This window comes from Gobio gobio (assembly GCF_949357685.1).
Source record: "Gobio gobio genome assembly, chromosome: 5".
Taxonomy (NCBI): Eukaryota; Metazoa; Chordata; class Actinopteri; order Cypriniformes; family Gobionidae; genus Gobio; species Gobio gobio.
The window spans coordinates 63215175-63236848 of NC_137101.1; the positions used below are offsets into that span (position 1 = coordinate 63215175).

Below are 21674 nucleotides of genomic sequence, written 5' to 3' on the forward strand. Positions count from 1 at the left end.
ACAGATACATTAGCACAGTAGTAGGCCTACATTACATTCATCTGAATGCATTAATGAGAGAGTGATTGTGTGTGTGAATTACTCATACCGTCTCTATTCATTATGAAGCTGTGGTTTGTACTTCAAAGGTATTAAAATGCATGACTATAACGGTTGAGTTTCTAAGCTACTTTAGTGACTTTACTTTAGTCACAGGACAGCGTTGAGACTGCGTTTCTGCGCGCGATCTTCGCGTGATGTGCTTCTGTCTGAGTGTTCGTTTGTCACAATATATCAGGCATTAGTTCAACATAATACACATCTGATGGCCGAAACTCGCTTTAATGTTCAAACTGGTAGGGCTTAAACCACATACAAATGACAAGCTTTGTGAGGATGCAGGTGATAGAGGTCTGCCTTCAGGGCGCGCGTGTTATCAGAGACGCGACACGGCTCGGCTCTCTGTGTCACAGAAAAAAGTTGAGCCCTGAACGGATACATTGTCCGTATTGTTGTTTTCGAATAGTGCACAATAGCTTTAAATGTTGAAACTGGCAAGCCTTTAAACGCATGTACTTGACAAACTTTATGAGCACGAAAGTGAAAGCGATCTGGCATCGCCGCTTGCGCGCGCCGTCTGTGTGTGTGTGTGTCAGCGGTGGGCTTATGAAGAAAGGCAATTACCTGACCTGTATAAACTGTGTAAAAAGTGCAGTTACTATAGTGATTCTGGGCATCTATAAGCACAGATAACCGCTCCTGCATCTCTGTGTGCCTGCAAACTGCACTTGATGTGACTGACGGGGCGGAGTCACGTGAAAACCGAAATAACCGACATGGGAAAAATACGTCGGTTAGAGGTTCTGAATGTCGGTTTCGATTAATCGTACAGCCCTAGATGGCAGTCTGGAGAGCTAAAGCGTTCGTCTGATATGAGGTGATATATTTGCATAAATACCGTTGGGTTTCTCTCAGAAACCGATCGTTTCGTGTCTTAAGACATCAATGTGTCGTCACGAGCCACGGGGTTTAATTTGAAGTTGTCTGTCCATGTTTTTTTACTCTAAAAGGATTCGTCTCCATTGACAAGCATTATACGAGTGACACACAGCAACGGTTGGAGTTAAAAATCTTCATTTGTGTTCTACTGAAGAAACGAAGAAACCTACATCTTGGATGCCTTAGGGGTAAGCAGAAAAACATCAAATTTTAGTTTTTGGGTGAACTATCCCTTTAATGTCCATCACACTGTGAACCTGATATTACTACTAATAACATAAACAACAACAAACCACATCACATAATTGTTGTTATTAAATGAAAATATCTGGACATTGAACACTTATTAATAACATTACAGACTGATCTGAATAAACAGGTGCAGCTTTGGTGTATAAGACAGCAGGCTAACCGCTAGCTGTATTTTGTGCTAACGATATAAATCATAATGTGATTTAGTAGAAACTGTAATCAGGTGCTAGAAAAAGAGTTTGCATTAAAATGTCTTTACATGAAGGACCCAATCATGGAGCAATGCACAGGACAAGCGTTGAGCTTCTTGAGTCTGGCCAGTAAGGAGCGTTTTGATTGGAGGATTAAAAGCTCACCGCGATTGGCTAAACAGAACATCCTCAAAAAAGATATTTATGAATCTTAACCTGTCAGGAAAGTCTCAAAAATAACACACATTCAAAGCAAATGCAGATTCATCGATCCATAAATGTGACATCATTCATAAATATGTGATGGACATTAACTCAAGAACTTGATATAGACACATTTGTGTAAAGATTTTACATTTATTTAGGTAAGATGCATTTGTGTGATATTTATGCTTTTATTTTAAATGTATTATTTTTGAGGCTGATCCGGCTCCATATCATTCTAATAAGGCCCAGTTTGCTCTTAATACAGCAGATAAACCTGTTCTCTGAGCTCAAATCCTACCTTGCATGGTCAAGAGAAGTATGATGTCACCGCCCTTGATAAACTCTCTTCTAGTGAGATCCTCTTTTGTGAGGAGCTGAAAAGAGGCATATCCACCCACAAATACAACCTCGCCGTCGATGTTGTATTGATGTCCAATGTTTCGAGGATTTCCCCAGTAATACTTGCCGTCTGTTAGAGAAAAAAACATGGCTTTTAAAATAACCCTGAAAGCTTCAGATAATAACTTTGATTCTCATCTAAGTGAAATGCTGCATATAAACACATGAATAATGAGAATAATAATATCAGATTGCATTAAAGATCTAACCATATCGAGTCACGTTAGGGTCGGTGGTGATGCTTTGCTCAAAGGACATGCGCTTCTGTATGTGTGGATTCTGGTCAAGGATCTGGACGGTTATTTGTCTCCATGGACAAGGCCACTGCAGCTGCTCATCGTTTGCTCCAGATATCAAAACAACACCCATTGAAAGTCCATTCCCATCCACTCCTAATGTAGCCACAAAGCGATAACCATCACTGGAGTAATACAGTGGACTCTGGAAATAGGTAACCCCACTGTCCAGTTTCTTCTTAAAGTCCCTTATCTGCCATGTGAAGGGACACTCGGTCTCTGAAACATTGATATCATCCAGTGAGAAGCCTCCACTGGAGTTTCCTGCTCCTTTACGGCCTTCAAACACAACTTGGAAAGATTTATTGGCGTTCAGTGGCACATGATGCAGCTTCCAGTAATTCCCAGGGGTTTCTGCAAGAAATGAAGCGGTCAGTCACACTGAGACACAGGCCTATATGAGTGTGTGAAGAAGAGACAGACCTGTGATCTGATCCATGAGTCTGAGAGTTCCTGTGCTGTCGGCTTCATTCTGGTACTCTCGGATCCAGATGTTGAGCTGGTCAGACTCATTCCCGCTGTGATAGTAGTAGAACTGCAGGCACTGGACTTTGCAGTCTCTTGTAGGGGTCAGTGTCTTGCTCTCCAATCTGGCTGCGTCCCCCTGGTTTCTGCCCTCAGTGCTGAAGTGCATGAACAAAGACGAGCCTGCGGGCATGAAGACAGGTGTGTAGCAGCTGTGGATGGAAGTGGAGCATTTCTACTGACTGACTGTAATAGATCTGACCGTTCTGCTCTCTGCCCAAGTACGTGTGGTCAGTCACACTGATGCCCTTCACTGAGTTCACTCTCTGCCAGCCATAATCAGCAGCAGAACAGACGCTCATCTGACACAGAGATTCATCATCAAAACTACAGTGGGCAAGGAAAGAGACGGACGAATCTGCAGTGCACACAAACACACACTGAGACTACAGCAATTCATCACCATTTCACTTCATCACAATGGCCCTTGCTATCAACTCATGGGAACGTGATAATAAATTGTGGCCATGAGATAATTTTGTCGAGGGAACGTCATCCTTATGTCGAGGTCATGTGATGTAAAGTTGTGGCGTCAAGATCATGTGTTTCTCATGGTCACGAGTTCAATGCTTAAAAAACCTGCACGACCGCAGCAACCTGGAATTATCAGAAATGGACAGGCCTATAAAAATATTTTGTTTTGGTTATGAGTGAAAAATGATTATATTAATCTATATTATAGCCTTTCCTATAGCTCAAACAGTAGAGCATGGCGCTAGCAACGCCAAGGTCATGGGTTCGATTCCCAGGGAAAGCAAGAATTAACAAAAATGTAAAAAATGTGTACCTTGAATGCAATGTAAGTCGCTTTGGATAAAAGCGTCTGCCAAATGCATAAATGTAAATGTAAATGTATTATATTGTGCGTGATGTTGCCTAACTTAGTATAATAACAATAATCGTCAACATCATCATCTTGGATAAGTTCTTACATTTACGTTTTGCAAAAGCACTCAATACAGCCACTGTCGTGCAAGATTAAGATCAGCACAGATTAAATAAGCTTACATTGTGTGACGAGTCTCCGGTTCTTCCTGCTACAGCCGGCCAGTGGGTGTGGCTAGGAGACTCATCAAGTGAACGATGTCCACCTGTTCTTCCCTCTATAAAGCTTAGGCTTTGTTGACACTTCGGAGATCACCCCTTCGCTCCTGGTTTTGGCCTTTGTTTGTTTAGTTTGATTCTTTATTAATTCATTCCTGTCCTGTCTGATGTCCTGATTTATCAGGTGTTTGACAGGAATGGTGTTGGTTTGTGTTGATTCCTTCTTTTATATATCTTTTTTATTTACGTTAATAAATCTTTTGTTGCAACCTTATTAGCCTGATTGTGTCCCCCATTTTATTTGTCACGGCTTTGAGCCGGTCGTGACAATCTCGGTTCACCCGTGCTCATGTTATCAGCACAGCACCAGTTGTCCATGAGAAACAGTTCGGTTCAGACGGTGATATCACACATGCTCAGTATCTCAGCTCATCGGTTCTCAGTATCGAACGTGTCCGAAAGAAACGGTTCGTTCGGATTCGAGAACTGTTAACTCGAGAACCGCAGTATGTGCGGAAGTACTCACGCATGCTCAGTATCAGCTGCTCGTGAGTTCTCATCAGTTCTCTCAGCACAACATGTGTCAGTTCAGTGAACTGTTGGAGTCACTAGAGTAACATTTATTTAAACAAAACCACAACATAATGGCAATATGTTAATTTAATCTCTAAGGGTGTGACGAGATCTCGCGAGACTGCACTGTGACGAGATTTCTCGTCCAGGTGAAAAGCTGTCTCGTGTCATATTGTCTTAACCTGGTCATGAGGGACTGTGAGGGTGAAGTTAGGATAGAATATGACAACGCTACATTTACATTACGCCTCCACTGTAGTTTTGCTTTTTATAGAAATAAAAACTATTTACTTCAGGTGGATAACGGTCGCTTCAATTCCATCAGCTCATCCAACACAAGCTGTTCGAGTTTACCTAGTGCGCAGCACTGCCACTGATCACGTGACGAGAAGACATGGAGTGTGTGTTATGAGTGTGTGTTGCGTGTTAGTGAAGCTCTCGCATTGAGCATGTGTTATGAGTGTGTGTTACGTGTTAGTGAAGCTCTTGCATTGAGTGTGTGTTATGAGTGTGTGTTACGTGTTAGTGAAGCTCTTGCATTGAGTGTGTGTTAAGAGTGTGTGTTACGTGTTAGTGAAGCTCTTGCATTGAGTGTGTGTTATGAGTGTGTGTTACGTGTTAGTGAAGCTCTTGCATTGAGTGTGTGTTAAGAGTGTGTGTTACGTGTTAGTGAAGCTCTTGCATTGAGTGTGTGTTATGAGTGTGTGTTGCGTGTTAGTGAAGCTCTCGCATTGAGTGTGTGTTATGAGTGTGTGTTACGTGTTAGTGAAGCTCTTGCATTGAGTGTGTGTTAAGAGTGTGTGTTACGTGTTAGTGAAGCTCTCGCATTGAGTGTGTGTTAAGAGTGTGTGTTACGTGTTAGTGAAGCTCTCGCATTGAGTGTGTGTTAAGAGTGTGTGTTACGTGTTAGTGAAGCTCTTGCATTGAGTGTGTGTTAAGAGTGTGTGTTACGTGTTAGTGAAGCTCTCGCATTGAGTGTGTGTTATGAGTGTGTGTTGCGTGTTAGTGAAGCTCTTGCATTGAGTGTGTGTTATGAGTGTGTGTTACGTGTTAGTGAAGTTCTTGCATTGAGCATGTGTTATGAGTGTGTGTTACGTGTTAGTGAAGCTCTCACATTGAGTGTGTGTTATGAGTGTGTGTTACGTGTTAGTGAAGTTCTTGCATTGAGCATGTGTTATGAGTGTGTGTTACGTGTTAGTGAAGCTCTCGCATTGAGTGTGTGTTATGAGTGTGTGTTGCGTGTTAGTGAAGCTCTCGCATTGAGCGTGTGTTATGAGTGTGTGTTTTGCGTGTTAGTGAAGCTCTCGCATTGAGCGTGTGTTACGAGTGTGTGTTACGTGTTAGTGAAGCTCTCGTATTGAGTGTGTTATGAGTGTGTGTTGCGTGTTAGTGAAGCTCTCGCATTGAGTGTGTGTTATGAGTGTGTGTTACGTGTTAGTGAAGCTCTCGTATTGAGTGTGTTATGAGTGTGTGTTGCGTGTTAGTGAAGCTCTCGCATTGAGTGTGTGTTATGAGTGTGTGTTACGTGTTAGTGAAGCTCTCGCATTGAGAGTGTGTTAAGAGTGTGTGTTACGTGTTAGTGAAGCTCTTGCATTGAGCGTGTGTTACGAGTGTGCGTTACATGTTAGTGGACTGGACTGTGGCCATCATCAGTTAAAACATTTCAAATAAGCCTGCAAACAATTTTTCCAGTCATGTATTTAATCGAGGATTTCTTAAAAATACTATGTAAAAATCTTGTCTCGTCTTGTTCTCGTGAGATAAGGGTCTCGTCACACCCCTAATAATCACGCATTGAACTCGTGTCCATGAGAAATATATATAATTCCCTCAACATTTGATCTCGTGGTCATGACATATTATCACGTTCCCACAAATCGAACATGTCCCCTCCCGCTCACCATAATTCAACAACCACCAGCTGTAACCGCAACTTCATTTCAGTCTTACATAGAGTCCACAAAAGACATTAAAGGGGTGGTAAAACACATTCTTTTGAAGGCTTGACTGTGTTTGTGGGGTGCACTGTAACATGTGTTCATGCTTCGTTTTAGAAAAAATTGCCTTATTTTTCATATATTTGACCTTTATTCTACACTGCTCTGTCCCTCCTTGTAAAACGGTCTGATGCTTTCCGGGTTGTATGAAGCCAGTCCCTCAAAAATACGCAGTGGGCTCTGATTGGTTAGCTGGCCCAGTGTGTTGTGATTCGCTAAACGTCTAGTGCACGTATGTCGGAAACATCACGCCCCTTATCGGAGGCTGTGCTTTGGTCAGTGTTAGAAACAACGGCGTCAATAAAACCATATGAGCCCGAATCAGACCCAGAACATTTGAGTGAAGATGATCGAGCAGAACCTGTTCAGTCCTCAAGAGTAAAGACTGCGGATCTATAATGATCGCTACTGAATGGCACTTTAACTTTTGTATTTTTAGAACGATTATAGCCAAATATCTGTCGCAAGAACTAACCCAAAGCAAACACTAAGCACTGGCTTTAACTAGTAAGTTAGCCAAATCACACACAGAACCATGTTTAGCATGCCTGTAGATTAACAATACATAAAAGCTCTAATCAAAGAATCATTTACACTAATGTCAGGTTCGCTGTTGAGATTTTAACGTTAGTGTTTGTAATGTTAGGTGTTCGTCGGATAACGTTAAGTATGAATGAGCATTTAACAGACTGGTTTGCAGAACAGTGTTGTCATCTGTTTACTTCCTTGCTACAACCTATTACAGGAAAACACATCGATGAAATATAAATCAGACTTACAGGTTGTGGCCCGTGAACAGCTTCTGTTTGTAAATCCAGCTTTCAGGACAAGCCGTTGTGCATATCCTGTATTGAACTCGCGAAGTTTGTGGAAGTTTGTGTTGTCCTCCGTGAAATGTGCAGCGCGCGCGTCGTGCATCCACGCACCGGCAGTGTTTTTTTCACGCAGCTGACGTTGTGCAAATCTGGCATTGAAATCGCGAAGACGGTGGATGTTTTCCTCTGTTAGATGTGCTGCAGGAGCCCTGCGCGCCTGATTCCCCGCTGACTCAAACACACGTGCATATAACATGTTTTATGTTAAACGCTCTGCAACGCACCCCCGTCCCAAGGAAGGCTGAACAGAGCAAGTACCCCAGACCTGCAATCCGGATGAAAATAACAGCGTTTCCTCGGCATCGCGGCAACAACACTCCAGCCTACTATACCACAACAGCGCCGCGATACAAAATGGCCTCACCCCCCCTTATTTAATATTCTCGGAGGAGGGGTTTATGTAAATATTGAGCCTGTTAAAGTGTAACCAACTCTGGAGGAATGTGTGTAGTCGCCTACTGGCCGTTTGCTGTAGTTCTTAGAAACTGATTTCTTTAAAAGCAAATATCTCCCTTTGCTTTAAACTTTGAACGTTGTAACTTTGCAGATGTTGTTTATGCTCAAGCAGCAACATTACACGTTAGCTAAAGTTAGAATAGTGAAATCGTGGTTTACCACCCCTTTAAAGCCTCAAATGAAAGTGATCAAATACTCACTGCATTTATAGAGTTTGTTGAGCTCAATCACATCATATTCACTCATTTCCATTAGTTGTCCGATCACCTCCTGGAACTCAGGACTCTTGGTAATGATCGTGGGTCCATGACCGTTGCTGAAGGCATTTTTATCAAAATGCATCACAGAGTAATAATCATACGGGGTGCCTTGGGTGACGGACACGTTATCACTGGATTTATTGAGATAACTCTCATAGCCTGAAAATAAAGACTAGAGCAGTTATTAATGTGATGGTTCATAAGGAATGGCTTATTTTCTCTAAGCGCTCTTTAGTAATAATGACACTCGGTATGTAAAGCTAATTGATAATAAAATGATGTGGCAACCTGTCATGATGTTTCCATAGTTTATGGTCACATGATCATCTCTGTCATATCTTGTGTGCTGGTGGGAGAATCCCAGTGCATGGAGAAACTGGTGCTCAACAATGGCTTTTGTTCCACAGTCATCTCCAATGGAAAGAGCCTGACCTCCAGGAGACGAGCGTCCGATAGATGACCAGCACCTGCCAATCCAGTCAGAGATACCAGCACATTCATATAAAACTATATCGCCTACATCTCATAACAACAACAATAATACAAACTGTGCTTTTCATTTCCAGACACAATATGTGCTTAAATATCTTATATCTTAAACTTTTGACTGGTAAATAATTAACTCAGATATTTGCCTCTACACATTCAGCACAGCACAGGCTACATCAGATCAGTCTAATAATAATAATACATTTTATTTATAATGCGCTTTTCTAATACCCAAAGTGCTACAAACAATAACAATTAAAATAAATAAAATACAAAAATAATGAAGTACAAAATAATTATTAAATAGCCATTACAGTACAACACAATAGAATAATATTCATAAAAATCTATATAGGCAATTTTGAAAAGATGAGTTTTTAGCAGCATATTGAAACTGGCTAATGTAGGAGCATCTCTAACAGTGAGAGGAAGTGCGTTCCTTAACCTGGGCGTAGTGACAGAGATTTTAATCTACAGGGAGGCTGCTGAAGAGTAAGAGAATCATCTGACCGAAGGGAACGAGGCGGCGTGTACAGGGTGACTAAGTCACAGCTATAAGAAGGGGCTATTCCTTGCATAGCTTTGTAAGTTAGCGTGATAGTTCTGAAAACAATACGCAGCTGAACAGGAAGCAAATGCAAACTATAGAGCACACCTGTGATGTGTTGACGAGATGAAGTGTATGTAAGAACGCGTGCTGCTGAATTCTGGATATACTGTAGCCGTTTGATTGATTTAGCAGGTAACCCAACAAACAGTGCATTACAATAGTCAATCCTGGAAGTTACAAATGCATGAATAAGTCTCTCAGCATCAGGCAGGGTGAGGAAAGGCCTAATTCTTGCAATGTTTCTAAGATGATAGAATGCAGACTTTGTGATACTCTTAAGATGTGAGTCAAGCGTCAGATGAGTGTCAAAAATCACACCAAGATTACGAGCTTGAGCAGATGGAAATATGACACCATCATCGACAATCAAGTTAAAATTGCTAGCTTTATGAATAGCCGCTGGTCTACCAATAAGTAGAACCTCCATTTTAGAACAATTCAGTTTTAAAAAATGATGATGCATCCATGTTTTTATTTCCAGCACACACTATAGAGAACTATAGAGGTGATAGTAGGATCGGACTTAGAGCTGATGTAAATGTGGGTATCATCGGCATAAAAGTGATACCCCCAAGCCATATTTCCTAATGATTTGCCCCAAAGGAAGCATATAAATGCTAAATAATAGGGGACCCAGGACAGATCCCTGAGGAACACCATGGCAGACCGGTCCAATTTGAGAACTGTTGTCCCAGGACAACAAACTGAGAATGATCAGTGAGCTAAGATTTAAACCAATTAAGCACAGAACCTGTGATACCAAGCCATCTCTCCTGCCTATTTAGCAGGATAGAATGGCACACTGTGTCAAATGCTGAAGTGAGATCTAATAAAACCAAGATGGTAGAGGCACCAGAGATAGCTGAGACAAGCAGGTCTTTCATTATTCGAAACAGGGCTGTCTCTGTACTGTGTCCCTTTCTAAACCCAGACTAAAAAGGTTTGAAAAGCTTGTTGGAAGACAAGTGTGAGTGGAGTTGTGCCATAACCACACATTCCAAAACCTTAGCAAGAAAGGGTAGGTTTGAGATGGGTCTGTAATTTGCTAGATCAGACTTATCACATCCAGGCTTTTTAAGGACTGGTGTAATAGCGGCAACTTTAAGAGCTTTTGGAACAATAGTAAGGGAGGTATTCACAATGTTCAGAATGAGGGGACTAATTGAAGAGAGACACCCCTTAAGAACAGATGTTGGGATTGGTTCAAGAGTACATGTAGATGTATTCATTGCCATCACTAGTTTCAAAATACAATCAATAGTGACTATATTAAAACTCGTAAATGCAGTTTCAGGAAAAATAATTGGATAGGTCTCAGGAATTGCAGAGCTGGGGGCCGAACTGATAGACTTATAGATGTTATCAATTTTTTTCATAGAGAAATAAAAAAACTTGTTACACTCCTGCACAGAGGAACCAATTAGTGGTTTAACTGGTGCGAGAATACTGTTTACCATCTTAAAAATCTTGTTGGGGTTTGCAGCAGCATCTCTAATGATAGACCAGTAGTACTGTGTTCTTGCTGCTTTGAGTGCTTCAGCATATTGACTCAAATGTTCATCATACACGAGTTTATGAACAGTTAAGCATGACTTCTTGTACTGGCGTTCAAGCTGCCTACTTTTTACCTTAAGAGCCTATAAGAGTCTATAATAATATATGACTAATATTGTTGATTAGTAACTGTAATCATACTGTACCCTTTATGACTCTCCACAGAGATGTAAAACTCTTCTGCGGCTCTGGGCTTAAAGTCAATACATGATTTCAGTCTGAACTGCTCAAAGGCTCTCAGAATGACTCCTCTACGGTTCATACCTAGAAACACAAACTAAACTGAGTGGAAAACAATATGAAAGTTACATTAAGTTTTTAAAAGTAGATGGAAGCGTAAGTGAGAAATCAGAAATCTTACTGAGATTGGCACTCAGCTCATAGGGGACGGGAATATCCCACAGATTCCCTGGAATGACGCTCCCTTGCCTAGGCTTTAAAGCAGATCATTCATCACGTCTCCTGATCTATATATATATATATATATATATACTTTCCTCCATTTATATGTACAGACTTACCTCCATGATGTCTCCTTCTCTGAGCTTTAACCCTAATGCTACAAGAGTGTTCAGATCACAGTAAATATGCTCCAATAAAACATGAGGAAAAGTGATAGTTCATAAACAAAAATAGATCAAAGTTATCTCACTGCTTATATAAATGTATTTGTGTTCTTGAGATTATATAATAGTTTTACCTGTGTTTATATCCGGAATGGCCTTCCATTTCTTAGTAATGCCTTTGAGGAAATGATATTGAAGACAACAAAAGACACAGAGAGGGAATGAGCATTGAGTGCTTTGAGTGATTGACCAAATGTGACTTTAGTGAAACCGTATGAAAGTAAGATGATGAATGATCAATCTCCTCATCAGACAGTCATGAGCAGTTAAAACAGGATATTTCATCCTGCACGCTGGAAACATATTACAGTAACTTTACAGCAGATTAATGAGACTGTGCTGTACTTACGAATTGGCTCCTGAGAACATGAGATATGAAAACAAGACATAAAGGAAATAGATTTAGTGTAAAATATCAGCAGCTGTACATGGCTTCAACAATAGCCTTATTCTGACGGTGAGTGTTTCTTATGTGGACGTCTGTAAGAATAAATGTGCACCTCAGTGACTAAACTCACATGATTGTCTGCTGTAAATCAAATGTCATACGCTTGGAATAATACATTCACATTTAATTTAATAGTAGGAAAAGTATATCCTATTTATTATATGATTATCTAAATCTCCTGTTTAATAGGAAGCGAGACACACTATAGTTGAAACGGTCCGTCTTACATTTGACCTCAAAATGACGGATTTCACTTTAAAACTGTGGAAATAAGTTAATGCAGACTCTTATTTACATGACGTAAACATAAAGCTGTTTGTTTTATATATTTAATGTATATAATTTGTTGGGGTGTAACCAGTGGTTAAAGTGGGATTTGGCAGGTGGGGGAACCCTCAAATTTTGTGTAGGTGCAACAGGGAAAAATGACTCACCGTGGGACAACATATGGAGTATCGTGGTATAGCAATACTTTCTATGTCACTGTAGCACCAAGTAACACAAAACTTATTTACTTTATATTTTAATGGTTTTATTTTGGTCCATCTACATCTACACTGCTATGATGATGATACTATGTTAAAATAATATGCAACACAACCTTGTTTTTCACAATGTAAATTCAGACATAAAAATGGGAAATATAAAAATGATTAAATCCCGAATTAAGAACATGTAAGGCCCTGGGGCTATAACAAACCCTTGTTTAGCCAAACCCACCAAATCTTGGTGCCACAACGTTTTCTACCACAGAAATAATTCGTTTTTTGTTTTATAAAAACAAAATCGTCAAAGCACAGAGATACAATGAGTATATACTGTCTGAATATTCAATTTTAATATTAAATAGGCCTATATATAAATATTCCAGGCTGCAACACATTAACAGCATAAACACATTAACTCCAGATACGGTTTCCAGAAACAGAAACAACTTTTGAGTATACAACTGCCTTCAGGAGTTTTACAACCAGTGAGGTCCCAAATTTGAGCTATTTTGGGGGCTTGGTCCCCCAAGAAAATTATTATTTTTCTGATCTAACTATGCGCATTTTAAGATGTTTGAAGGCTAAAAATAATAATCAATAGCTTTCAAAACAAACCATGTTAGTGGTTTGTCATCTTGTCATACCTACTCTCTCCTAATTTCTTCACTCTCTTATTTCCATCACTCTTTATTTTTCTCTCAGTCTCCTTCTCTTGCCCTGTCTCTTCCCCTCCTAAAGCTGAGCTCTGGCTGATCGTCTATTCATTTTCGTCTGTGGCTATGAACTAGGGCTGTCACGATATCAGATTTTTCACACCCCGGTTATTGTGGCCAAAAAAATTCATGATATTGATATATTGTGATATCTATAGAAACCTTGGGGGAGAAAGTTATCAAATGAATTGGTAACACTTTACAATAAGGTTGTATTAGTTGACATTAGTTAATGCATTAGTTATGAACAACAGCTGTTCAGCATTAGTTAATCTTCTTTGTTAATGTTAGTTAATATAGAGCTGTTCATGGTTTGTTCATGTTAGTTCACAGTGCATTTTAGCAAGATTTTGCTTTGTTTATTTATTTTTATTTTTTACCCAACAAACATAATTGGATAATGATTAACAGGGTAATACTCTGTTACTGATAAATCTTCTTTGAAGCTCCCTATGAAATAACAATAGAGAAAATACTGTCAAGTTCAACAGTATGATGATGAATAAATATTAACATAAATGTTATTGGCCATGACTAGACTGCAAATACAAATACAAGAATAGACATTATTCATTAAACTATGAGATCGCGACCGTCGACTGGCTCTGACTGGTGTTTAGAGTCCGTTCCTTCAGCGCAGCTGCAAGAGTTATGGCCTTTTTACACCTGCTCACTTCATTCGTTTTCTCTGATCATATATCTATCATATTGTGAAGAGATCAGGAGTAAATGTCTTCCGAAATCCTTTCGAGGCGGATTTAAATCCGATCACTCAGATGATCCACCGCTCCCACCACGCGCTGTGCGCGAGTGCTGACGGGGCACTACAAGAAGATGCAAGAAAAGACGCAAACGGCCGCCAGTGAAACTGAAAGTAGCCCAAGGCTCAGAATCAGATGCTCAAAAACCAACCTGGTCTCATTGCGAAAATTATCTAATTTTATCGTTTTTTTTGTACCATGTAAATTAATACATTTTGAAGTTTGCGTCACTTAACCTGCTCCATATGCTCAGCTTTTTTTTATATAACAAGCTTGCTCACAGTAGCTCAGCTGGTACAGATTTGTACTTGTAATAATGAAAGCTCAGGTACGAATCCCGTGAAAGACAAGTCATGATAAAAGAGCTCAAAGATGAGTTCACACAAGCTAAAAAGACTTGGTTACTATTGTATTTTTGTCACATTTGCTTTTGTTAACACTATCGGGTAGGTTTAGGGTTTAGTGTAGGTGTACGTTAAAAAAACAATGTCACAAAACGTCAGATTGACGCTCATCTGTTCCGGAAAAAAACAAAGCTTTTGGCGCCACCCAGTGGACATTTCACTGATATGTACATATTGGTACGTATTTTGGGGTTTGCAAAAACATTGCCAGAGGTACATTTTCGCAATGAGACCAGGCTGTCAAAAACACAATAATCTTCATTAAAACTAATGAGACTAAATGCTCTTACCAGTGCTTAGGTCGCTCGTTCTCCTATTACCGCCTTTGATCTTGAAAACGAGCCGATAAATAAAATACAACTCATATCTGTTGCTTTCGTTGTCGTGAACTGAATTTGCATAGCCTATAGAGTGGAAATTGGAGATTGGATTTATTTTCATTTTGCGGAGAGGTATAAGGTAAGACAATGCATGTTTTTATTTTTATAGTTTAGATTATGTAGCCCGTTTCGTTTGCAGGCGCCGTTGCGTGCAAGCCTGCCTCAGCTTGTCAAAAATGCGTTTTTACTGTGGTGGTAAACATATAAACTTACATTGTGATATGCTTGAAGTGTTTTATATATATGGATTTTATTATAGGCAAGACAAGTCAAGTGTTGATTTGAGAGGATAAATTGATCAAACATGCGGTTAACTCACTGTCGGCCGCTGGCCGCTTGGTCATTAGGAAAAAAACAAAAACTGTAATTTAACTAACGAAAATTGCCCCAAACATTTTTTCTAAATTAACTTAATAAAGAAACTAAACAAAATATAACAAATTTGACATTACAAACACAGCTGAACTATTTTTATGGCTGCAACAGTGTGTAATAGAGAGGGAGGAAAAAACATGGCTACAGTCAGACTCGGGACACCGGAGTATTTACACGTCATGTTATCAGACCAGTCCTGTTCATTTTAAATATTGTGGTTATCGCCAATACCGGTATATTGCCACACCCTAAATTAACACGATGTCGATATTTCATGCTTTGAATAACACGGTTATCGTCAATACCGGTATATTGTGACACCCCTACTATGAACGCTATAAAGTTTCATAAATGAATTCACAATATGGACACACATTAAATTATTTTACAACATTTATTATAGAAACACCTCTTAAAAATACAGAGGTCCGGATCCTCTGTGACCTCATAGCTGACTACGGCCACTACTACAGTCGTGTAGGCAGCCTTTAGTTTACCTCAACACTTCACTTTACATGGTCGGAGCGGAGCTCTTCAGTCTGGTTCAGCTAGTTTCGCCACAGAGCCTTTACTGTACACTTGATGCGACTTGATGTTGCGCTTGTATTCAAATGGATAAAGCGACTGCCTGGCGCTCGTTATCACTTCAATAGAGCGGCGAAAGCGCCGAACACAAATTAACAGATGTACCACAAATGTAAACTCTGTAATCATGTACTCACCATCATGTTGTTTTTCATAACTTACAAACACAAGTGAAGATATTCTTTACCTGAGGGATTTCTGTCCCTCCATTTAAAGTCAATTCCTCTCAAACTTAAAAGATCCAAAAAATGTCATAATAACTAATCGAGTTTCTTGCGATTAGAACTGTGACGGAGAGCATTGATCATCTGAAGTGCACACGCTGCCGGAACGGCACTCTTCAACGTGAGAGCGCAAACATCATTTAAATAATGATAATGATCACATTTAGCTTTAGTAGCATGATTATTCAAAGCATGGTTTATTCTATATGTGTAGTGCATTAATAGCGAGAGAGGCGGGACATAGCGAGCACTGGGAGAGATGCTGTCTGCATTGAAAGCGCGAGTAAAGCGTGAGGGGAAAAAAAGAAAGTGTGCTGAGTTTAAAAAAGTTAAAAAAAAAAACCTCTTTATTTTGGCTTAAAATATCGGGATACATATCGTATCGTGAGTTCAGTATCGAGATACATATCGAATCGTGATACGAGTGTATCGTTACACCCCTAATAATTTATATCGATCTCAGAGATGTGGATTCGGACGGAAATTAACATTTATACAGCAAAAAACAGCAGGTAATTCGGCCAGGGATTTTTACGCAGGTGGTGTGAGAGAAACACTGACACTCTGGATTCAGACAGCAATAAAATCACAGATTAACCCCTGTAAATGATGAGAATACCTCACGACCCCATGAGAAACAGTTACCGTCTGACAGGACTAATGACAACACAACAATGACTGAACACTATAACTTACCAGAGGTAATGCATGACCAAGAGCCAAAGCCAAGCTCAGCAGAAGAAAAGCACATAAATGCATCATCACTGGAAATCATAACGACCACATCAGATTAATAAATCTCATATTAACCTGCAAGCCATTTTTATATATATTAGAAGACCATTAGCTCAGGAACTAAAGAGCGATACATACCAGTTTCCAGTCACTGAAGAAGTGTTGTGTGCTCAAATGTGGAGACTCGAGAGTTATATAAACTTCATTCGCCCCGCAGCACTGCTTAAACACACCCTGAAACTGAGCGGAAAACCGGCTAGATTGCACAATTTAACATAACAGAAGAGCCTGATAGTTTGCTCATTTTGGTCTTTACGTAAAGATTTCAGCATTGATATGTAATATTTTGATATTTTAGCTGTTGTTAAATCACTCTAAAGCGCATTTGGCAGATGCTTTTATCCAAAGTAACTTACATTTTTCTTGTGCTTAAAATATAACATATTTCTGCTCATACTGTGATCAGCCTGACGTTACGCCAAAGGCCTTTAACATAACCACATCTGATTAAACACAAATCACAGGGCTGGCAGAATGTCTTTATCAAACAAACAATGATTTATCTCTCATCCACCAGCAATTAATTGGAATTATTTTTTTATTGTTCAGTAACACACTCCATAACACACTCTGTTATAGTATGTTATGGATCTAAAGTCAGGGCATGAAACGTTGAATAAAAACATTTTTACAAATGTAAGAAAAATTTTGTGGTTAAGTGGTGTTGAGAAATAAAGCAGTAGCTTTTAACCTCTTTCCAACACAAGGTGGTGATTGACATGAGAAATGAATGAGTAATATTTAAAGCATGCAGCAATTATTGAGCAACAGGTGACAGACCACACCTTCTAACTTTTCCTCAGGCGTTACTTGTGTACTTTGACAGAAAATGCAGGCGCTGTGATATCAATTTTCAGTCAAGCAATGAATTAATGCATTAGTTAATAAAATATTTTATTTACTGACAACAATAGGAAACATTAATTAATGAGTAAAAGAATGAATAAAAGTAAACATCACAATAAATGAATAAAAGTCAACAACACATGAAACAAAGCTTTATTCAAATGCATTGTTCTAACAAACCACCACACATTTACAGGCGGTGAACCCCACATCTGCTGCCCTCTCAACACAGCTGTGCCAATTCTGTGGCTTTATATTGATGAAGACTTTCGCCTGTCCTAGCCGTCCATCATGTCCCTCCTGTCCCTCCTGAACCCCACAACCCTGAAGCAAGAGTGGAGAACATGTGCGGGACAATCTCTGACTGCTGATGTCTGCTCCAAACATCCGTGTGCCTGCACTCCATCAGCATGACTACTGAAAACATTTTACAATTCATGTTGTCAGCATCCCATTTCTTGCCATATTTAATGTAATATTTTTACAATTACATGCTATTTGTATTGTAGCTTTATGACTTTTGTGGTGTAGTGGGCTAAACACTGAACTGATAAGCAGAAGGTTTCTGCTTCGATCTCCACCAGTGTGTCCTTGAGCAAGGCTCAACCACAGAAGCTCTGCAGCAAACGCACAGACATCAAGAATCAGAAAAGTGCTGAAATAACTCTGTTTGAAATTAAAATAAAATACAACTTAATATTTAAATGTATGTTTTATTAATTTCTGTAGTATACTCACTCAAAGCCTTTGATGACAGCTTTCCTTCATCAGCCTCTCTCCAGTCTCCACCAGATAAACACACACGTGCTCTTCTGCATCTGTAACATCAGACAACATTCACTTTACCTGGATCTTAAACAACACCTTGATAAAAGCATAAAGGTTTATGTGCTCAATACTACATTTAAATGTTGAGGTAGTTGCTGATCTGTCTGTGCCAAAAATACTCCTTCCGATTTCTCACAAGTTTCGTAAAGTTTTTTTACGAAAGGACGGAACAAGGGCGGAATGTCACGGGCCATACAGGCTCTTCTCCCACGCTTTGCTCGACTGTGCTACAGTCACTGGACTTTACAAAATCAACAACGTCACCAAAGAAGTGTGTATTTGGTTGTCAGGGCAAGACAACCCTGCACAGCTTCCCAAAGATGGAGTTTGTTTTTCCGGAGCAGCAAGAGAGTTGTTCAAGTGTTTTTGTTTGTTCCCTGCATCTCGGCGACGATCGTTTTATAAACGAGGCCCGGTTCAACTCCGGATTTGTAGCTCGTCTAATGCTGAAAGATGGAGTGGTCCCAGCGATTAAAGGTCCCCTTCTTCGTGATCCCATTGTTCAAACTTTAGTTAGTGTGTAATGTTGCTGTTAGAGCATAAATAATACCTGTAAAATTATAAAGCTCAAAGTTCAATGCCAAGCGAGATATTTTATTTAACAGAAATTCCCTTTCAAAGCCTACAGCGAACGGCCGGCTTGGACTACATCCTGGTATTTCCTGCTTTAATTACGTCAGTAGAACAGTAGAACAGACTAACCTCCGCCCACAAGACTACGCGCAAAAAGGGGGCGTGGTCTTGTTGCTGTCCCACGTGGAGAAAAGGAAGTGTTGCGTTTGACTGTGTTTGTCGCCATGTCCTCGAGACGCTGTTATTTTCATCCCGGAGTCAAATCACCTTTGTTTGGCTTTCCCAGGGACGCTGTAGAGATCATTAAGCGCATATATCTCCCGTTAAGAGGCGTGACCTTTCCACGTGCGCTAAGCTGCTGTCGAATCGCAACACAGGACCGTGCCACGTTCGCTAAGCTGCTGTCAAATCACAACACGGGAAGCGCTGGCACAATCACAACTCGTTACGTATTTCTGAAGGAGGGACTTCATAGAATAAAGGAAGTCATCAGCCGTTTTTAGGACAGTGAAAACAGCGGTATACAGATAAGTAAATTGTGTTAAAAATACAGTTTTTTTTTACACACGAAACATGAACACATGTTATATTGCACACTGTAAACACAATCAAAGCTTCAAAAAGACACGAAGAACGGGACCTTTAAGGTTCACGGTTGTGCGTTGGAAGAAGGCAATGAGTAAAACTGCTTCAAATGTCTTTGTGTTGTTAGCTATCGGCGTGTTAGGGCACCTCAAGTAAACAACATGACGTGCAAAACCGTTCCGCTTGCTACTGCTAACTTTAAGTCCTTATAAACCTGGTTTATGACCTCATAGACCACGAGTAAACACACAAAAATTTTGTACAACTTGTGCATGACAAGCCGCTAAGCAAATATCGTCTCGGTTACGGATGTAACCCTCGTTCCCTGAGGAGGGAACGGAGACGTAACGTTAGTGACTAACGAATGGGGGTTTCGCTTAGAAGCCTATCAACTTCGAGTTTTGAGAAAACGCCCAATGGCGTGCCAATGCCATGGGGCATGCGGAATTTGCATACGTAGCTCCGCCTCACTGCGTGAGTATATAAGGAAGTACGAGGCAATATCGCATTATGTTACCTGCTTGAGGAGCCAAGACTGAACTCCTGCGTTCCAGGCAACACAGCTGATGTGGCAAGGGGACGTTACATGTGCTACGAGGGTTACATCCGTAACCGAGACGTTCCCTTTCGTTCAGTCACTACGACGTAACGTTAGTGACTAACGAATGGGGGTCCCAATATAATCCCGCCACTCAGCCGTCTTCCAGCGCCCTGCGTAAGTGTGAGTTCCCTGTCGTAAGACTAGTACCGACGAAGGACTCCCACTTAACACAGGATTACCAAGGTACACTGGGAAGCATATCCCAGTGAGGGAATGCCAAGATGCCTACCCGTGGGGAGGACTTAAGAGACACATATGACCCGGAGAGGGCTGCATATGGAAGATCTCTAGGGTACCAGCCGAAGGTGGATTTTTAACCCTAGGGGTGGCGGGGACACGCCAAGGGAAGAAACCCGCTCACTGCGGAGACTTACGGTGAAATACACATGTGGGGGTCGCCGGAGGGAACCATGCACATGGGGCACCTGGCCGGACATGAGGGTCTGGGCTCGAGAGGGCAGACTGAACTGATGTCGGCGTCGACAGTGCTGGAGGAGCTCAGGGCTCTCGGGGAGCTCACCTGAGGAAAATATCGCACGTATCCAGTCCGTGGAGTGGAGTGGCGAGCAAGCGAAGACACCTGAGCCTGGCCCATCACCGGCCCCTCGGGGGGGCGAGTACATAGTCGGACACTGGCTCCACTCGGAGATTGTAGAATCTGGCGAATGTGTTGGGTGTCGCCCAGCCTGCAGCTCTGCAGATGTCTGCTAGCGAGGCGCCATGCGCTAGAGCCCAAGAGGAAGCCACACTCCGGGTGGAGTGTGCCCTCACACCAAGGGGACATGGTCGGCCTTGCTGCTGGTAAGCCAAAGCAATGGTGTCCACTATCCAGTGAGACAGCCTTTGCTTTGAGAGAGCACTTCCCTTCCGCTCTCCACCATAACAGACAAAGAGCTGGTCTGAGGTCCTGAAACACTGCGTCATGTCTACGTAGGCGCGGAGAGCGCGTACTGGACAGAGCAATGCCAAGGCTGGGTCTGCCTCCTCCAAAGGCAGCGCTTGCAGGTTCACCACCTGGTCCTTGAACGGAGTGGTGGGAACCTTGGGCACATATCCAGGCCGGGGTCTCAGGATCACGTGAGAGTTAGCCGGCCCGAACTCCAGGCACGCTTCGTCAACCGAAAATGCCTGCAGGTCCCCGACCCTCTTGACTGAGGCCAATGCGGTCAGCAGAGCCGTCTTCATAGACAGAAACTTAATATCGACCGACCGCAAAGGCTCAAAGGGAGGTCTCTGCAGAGCAGTTAGTACCACTGCGAGGTCCCAAGAGGGTACGAGAGGAGAGCGAGGAGGATTCAGTCTCCTAGCTCCCCTCAGGAACCTGATGACCAGGTCGTGCTGACTTACCTTTTTGTTCTCCAAGAGATCGTGGTGGGCAGATATTGCGGCCACATATACCTTGAGGGTGGAGGGAGACAGCCTTCGCTCCAGCCCCTCTTGGAGAAACTCAAGCACGGACCCGATCGGACATTTCCAGGGGTCTTCTTGGCGGGAAGAGCACCAGGTGACGAAGAGGTTCCACTTCAACGCATAGGCATGCCGAGTGGACTCTGCCCTAGCGGAAGTGATGGTGGCGACCACCGTAGGTGGTAGGCCACTCAAACCTGCCGGGTCCCGTCTAGGAGCCACACGTGGAGGTTCCAAAGGTCGGGACGCGGGTGCCAATGGGTGCCCCGTCTCTGAGTAAGGAGGTCCGGTCTCAGAGGAATAGGCCAGGGAGGGGCTGTCGCAAGGAG

The 21674-nt window shown here is 41.5% G+C and overlaps 2 protein-coding genes across 4 annotated transcripts in view; both read right to left on the reverse strand.

Moving 5' to 3' along the window:
* Positions 1-16614, reverse strand: part of LOC307126927 (meprin A subunit beta-like) — a 29204-nt gene extending 12590 nt beyond the window's left edge. For all 3 annotated transcript variants that reach the window (XM_079817803.1, XM_079817805.1, XM_079817804.1), the window contains exons 1-12: positions 16584-16614; positions 16397-16474; positions 11407-11448; positions 11228-11265; positions 11068-11140; positions 10853-10970; positions 8342-8520; positions 7994-8212; positions 3051-3206; positions 2747-2971; positions 2237-2677; positions 1927-2097 (exon numbers count right to left, since the gene is read on the reverse strand). In XM_079817803.1, coding sequence (XP_079673929.1) covers positions 1927-2097; positions 2237-2677; positions 2747-2971; positions 3051-3206; positions 7994-8212; positions 8342-8520; positions 10853-10970; positions 11068-11140; positions 11228-11265; positions 11407-11448; positions 16397-16472 — 1738 coding nt within the window. In that variant the 5' untranslated portion in view covers positions 16473-16474; positions 16584-16614. The remainder of the gene's footprint in view (positions 1-1926; positions 2098-2236; positions 2678-2746; positions 2972-3050; positions 3207-7993; positions 8213-8341; positions 8521-10852; positions 10971-11067; positions 11141-11227; positions 11266-11406; positions 11449-16396; positions 16475-16583) is intronic.
* LOC307126928 (uncharacterized protein) overlaps positions 1-21674 on the reverse strand; it is a 597805-nt gene that overhangs the window by 287289 nt on the left and 288842 nt on the right. The gene's annotated exons all lie outside the window — the stretch shown is intronic.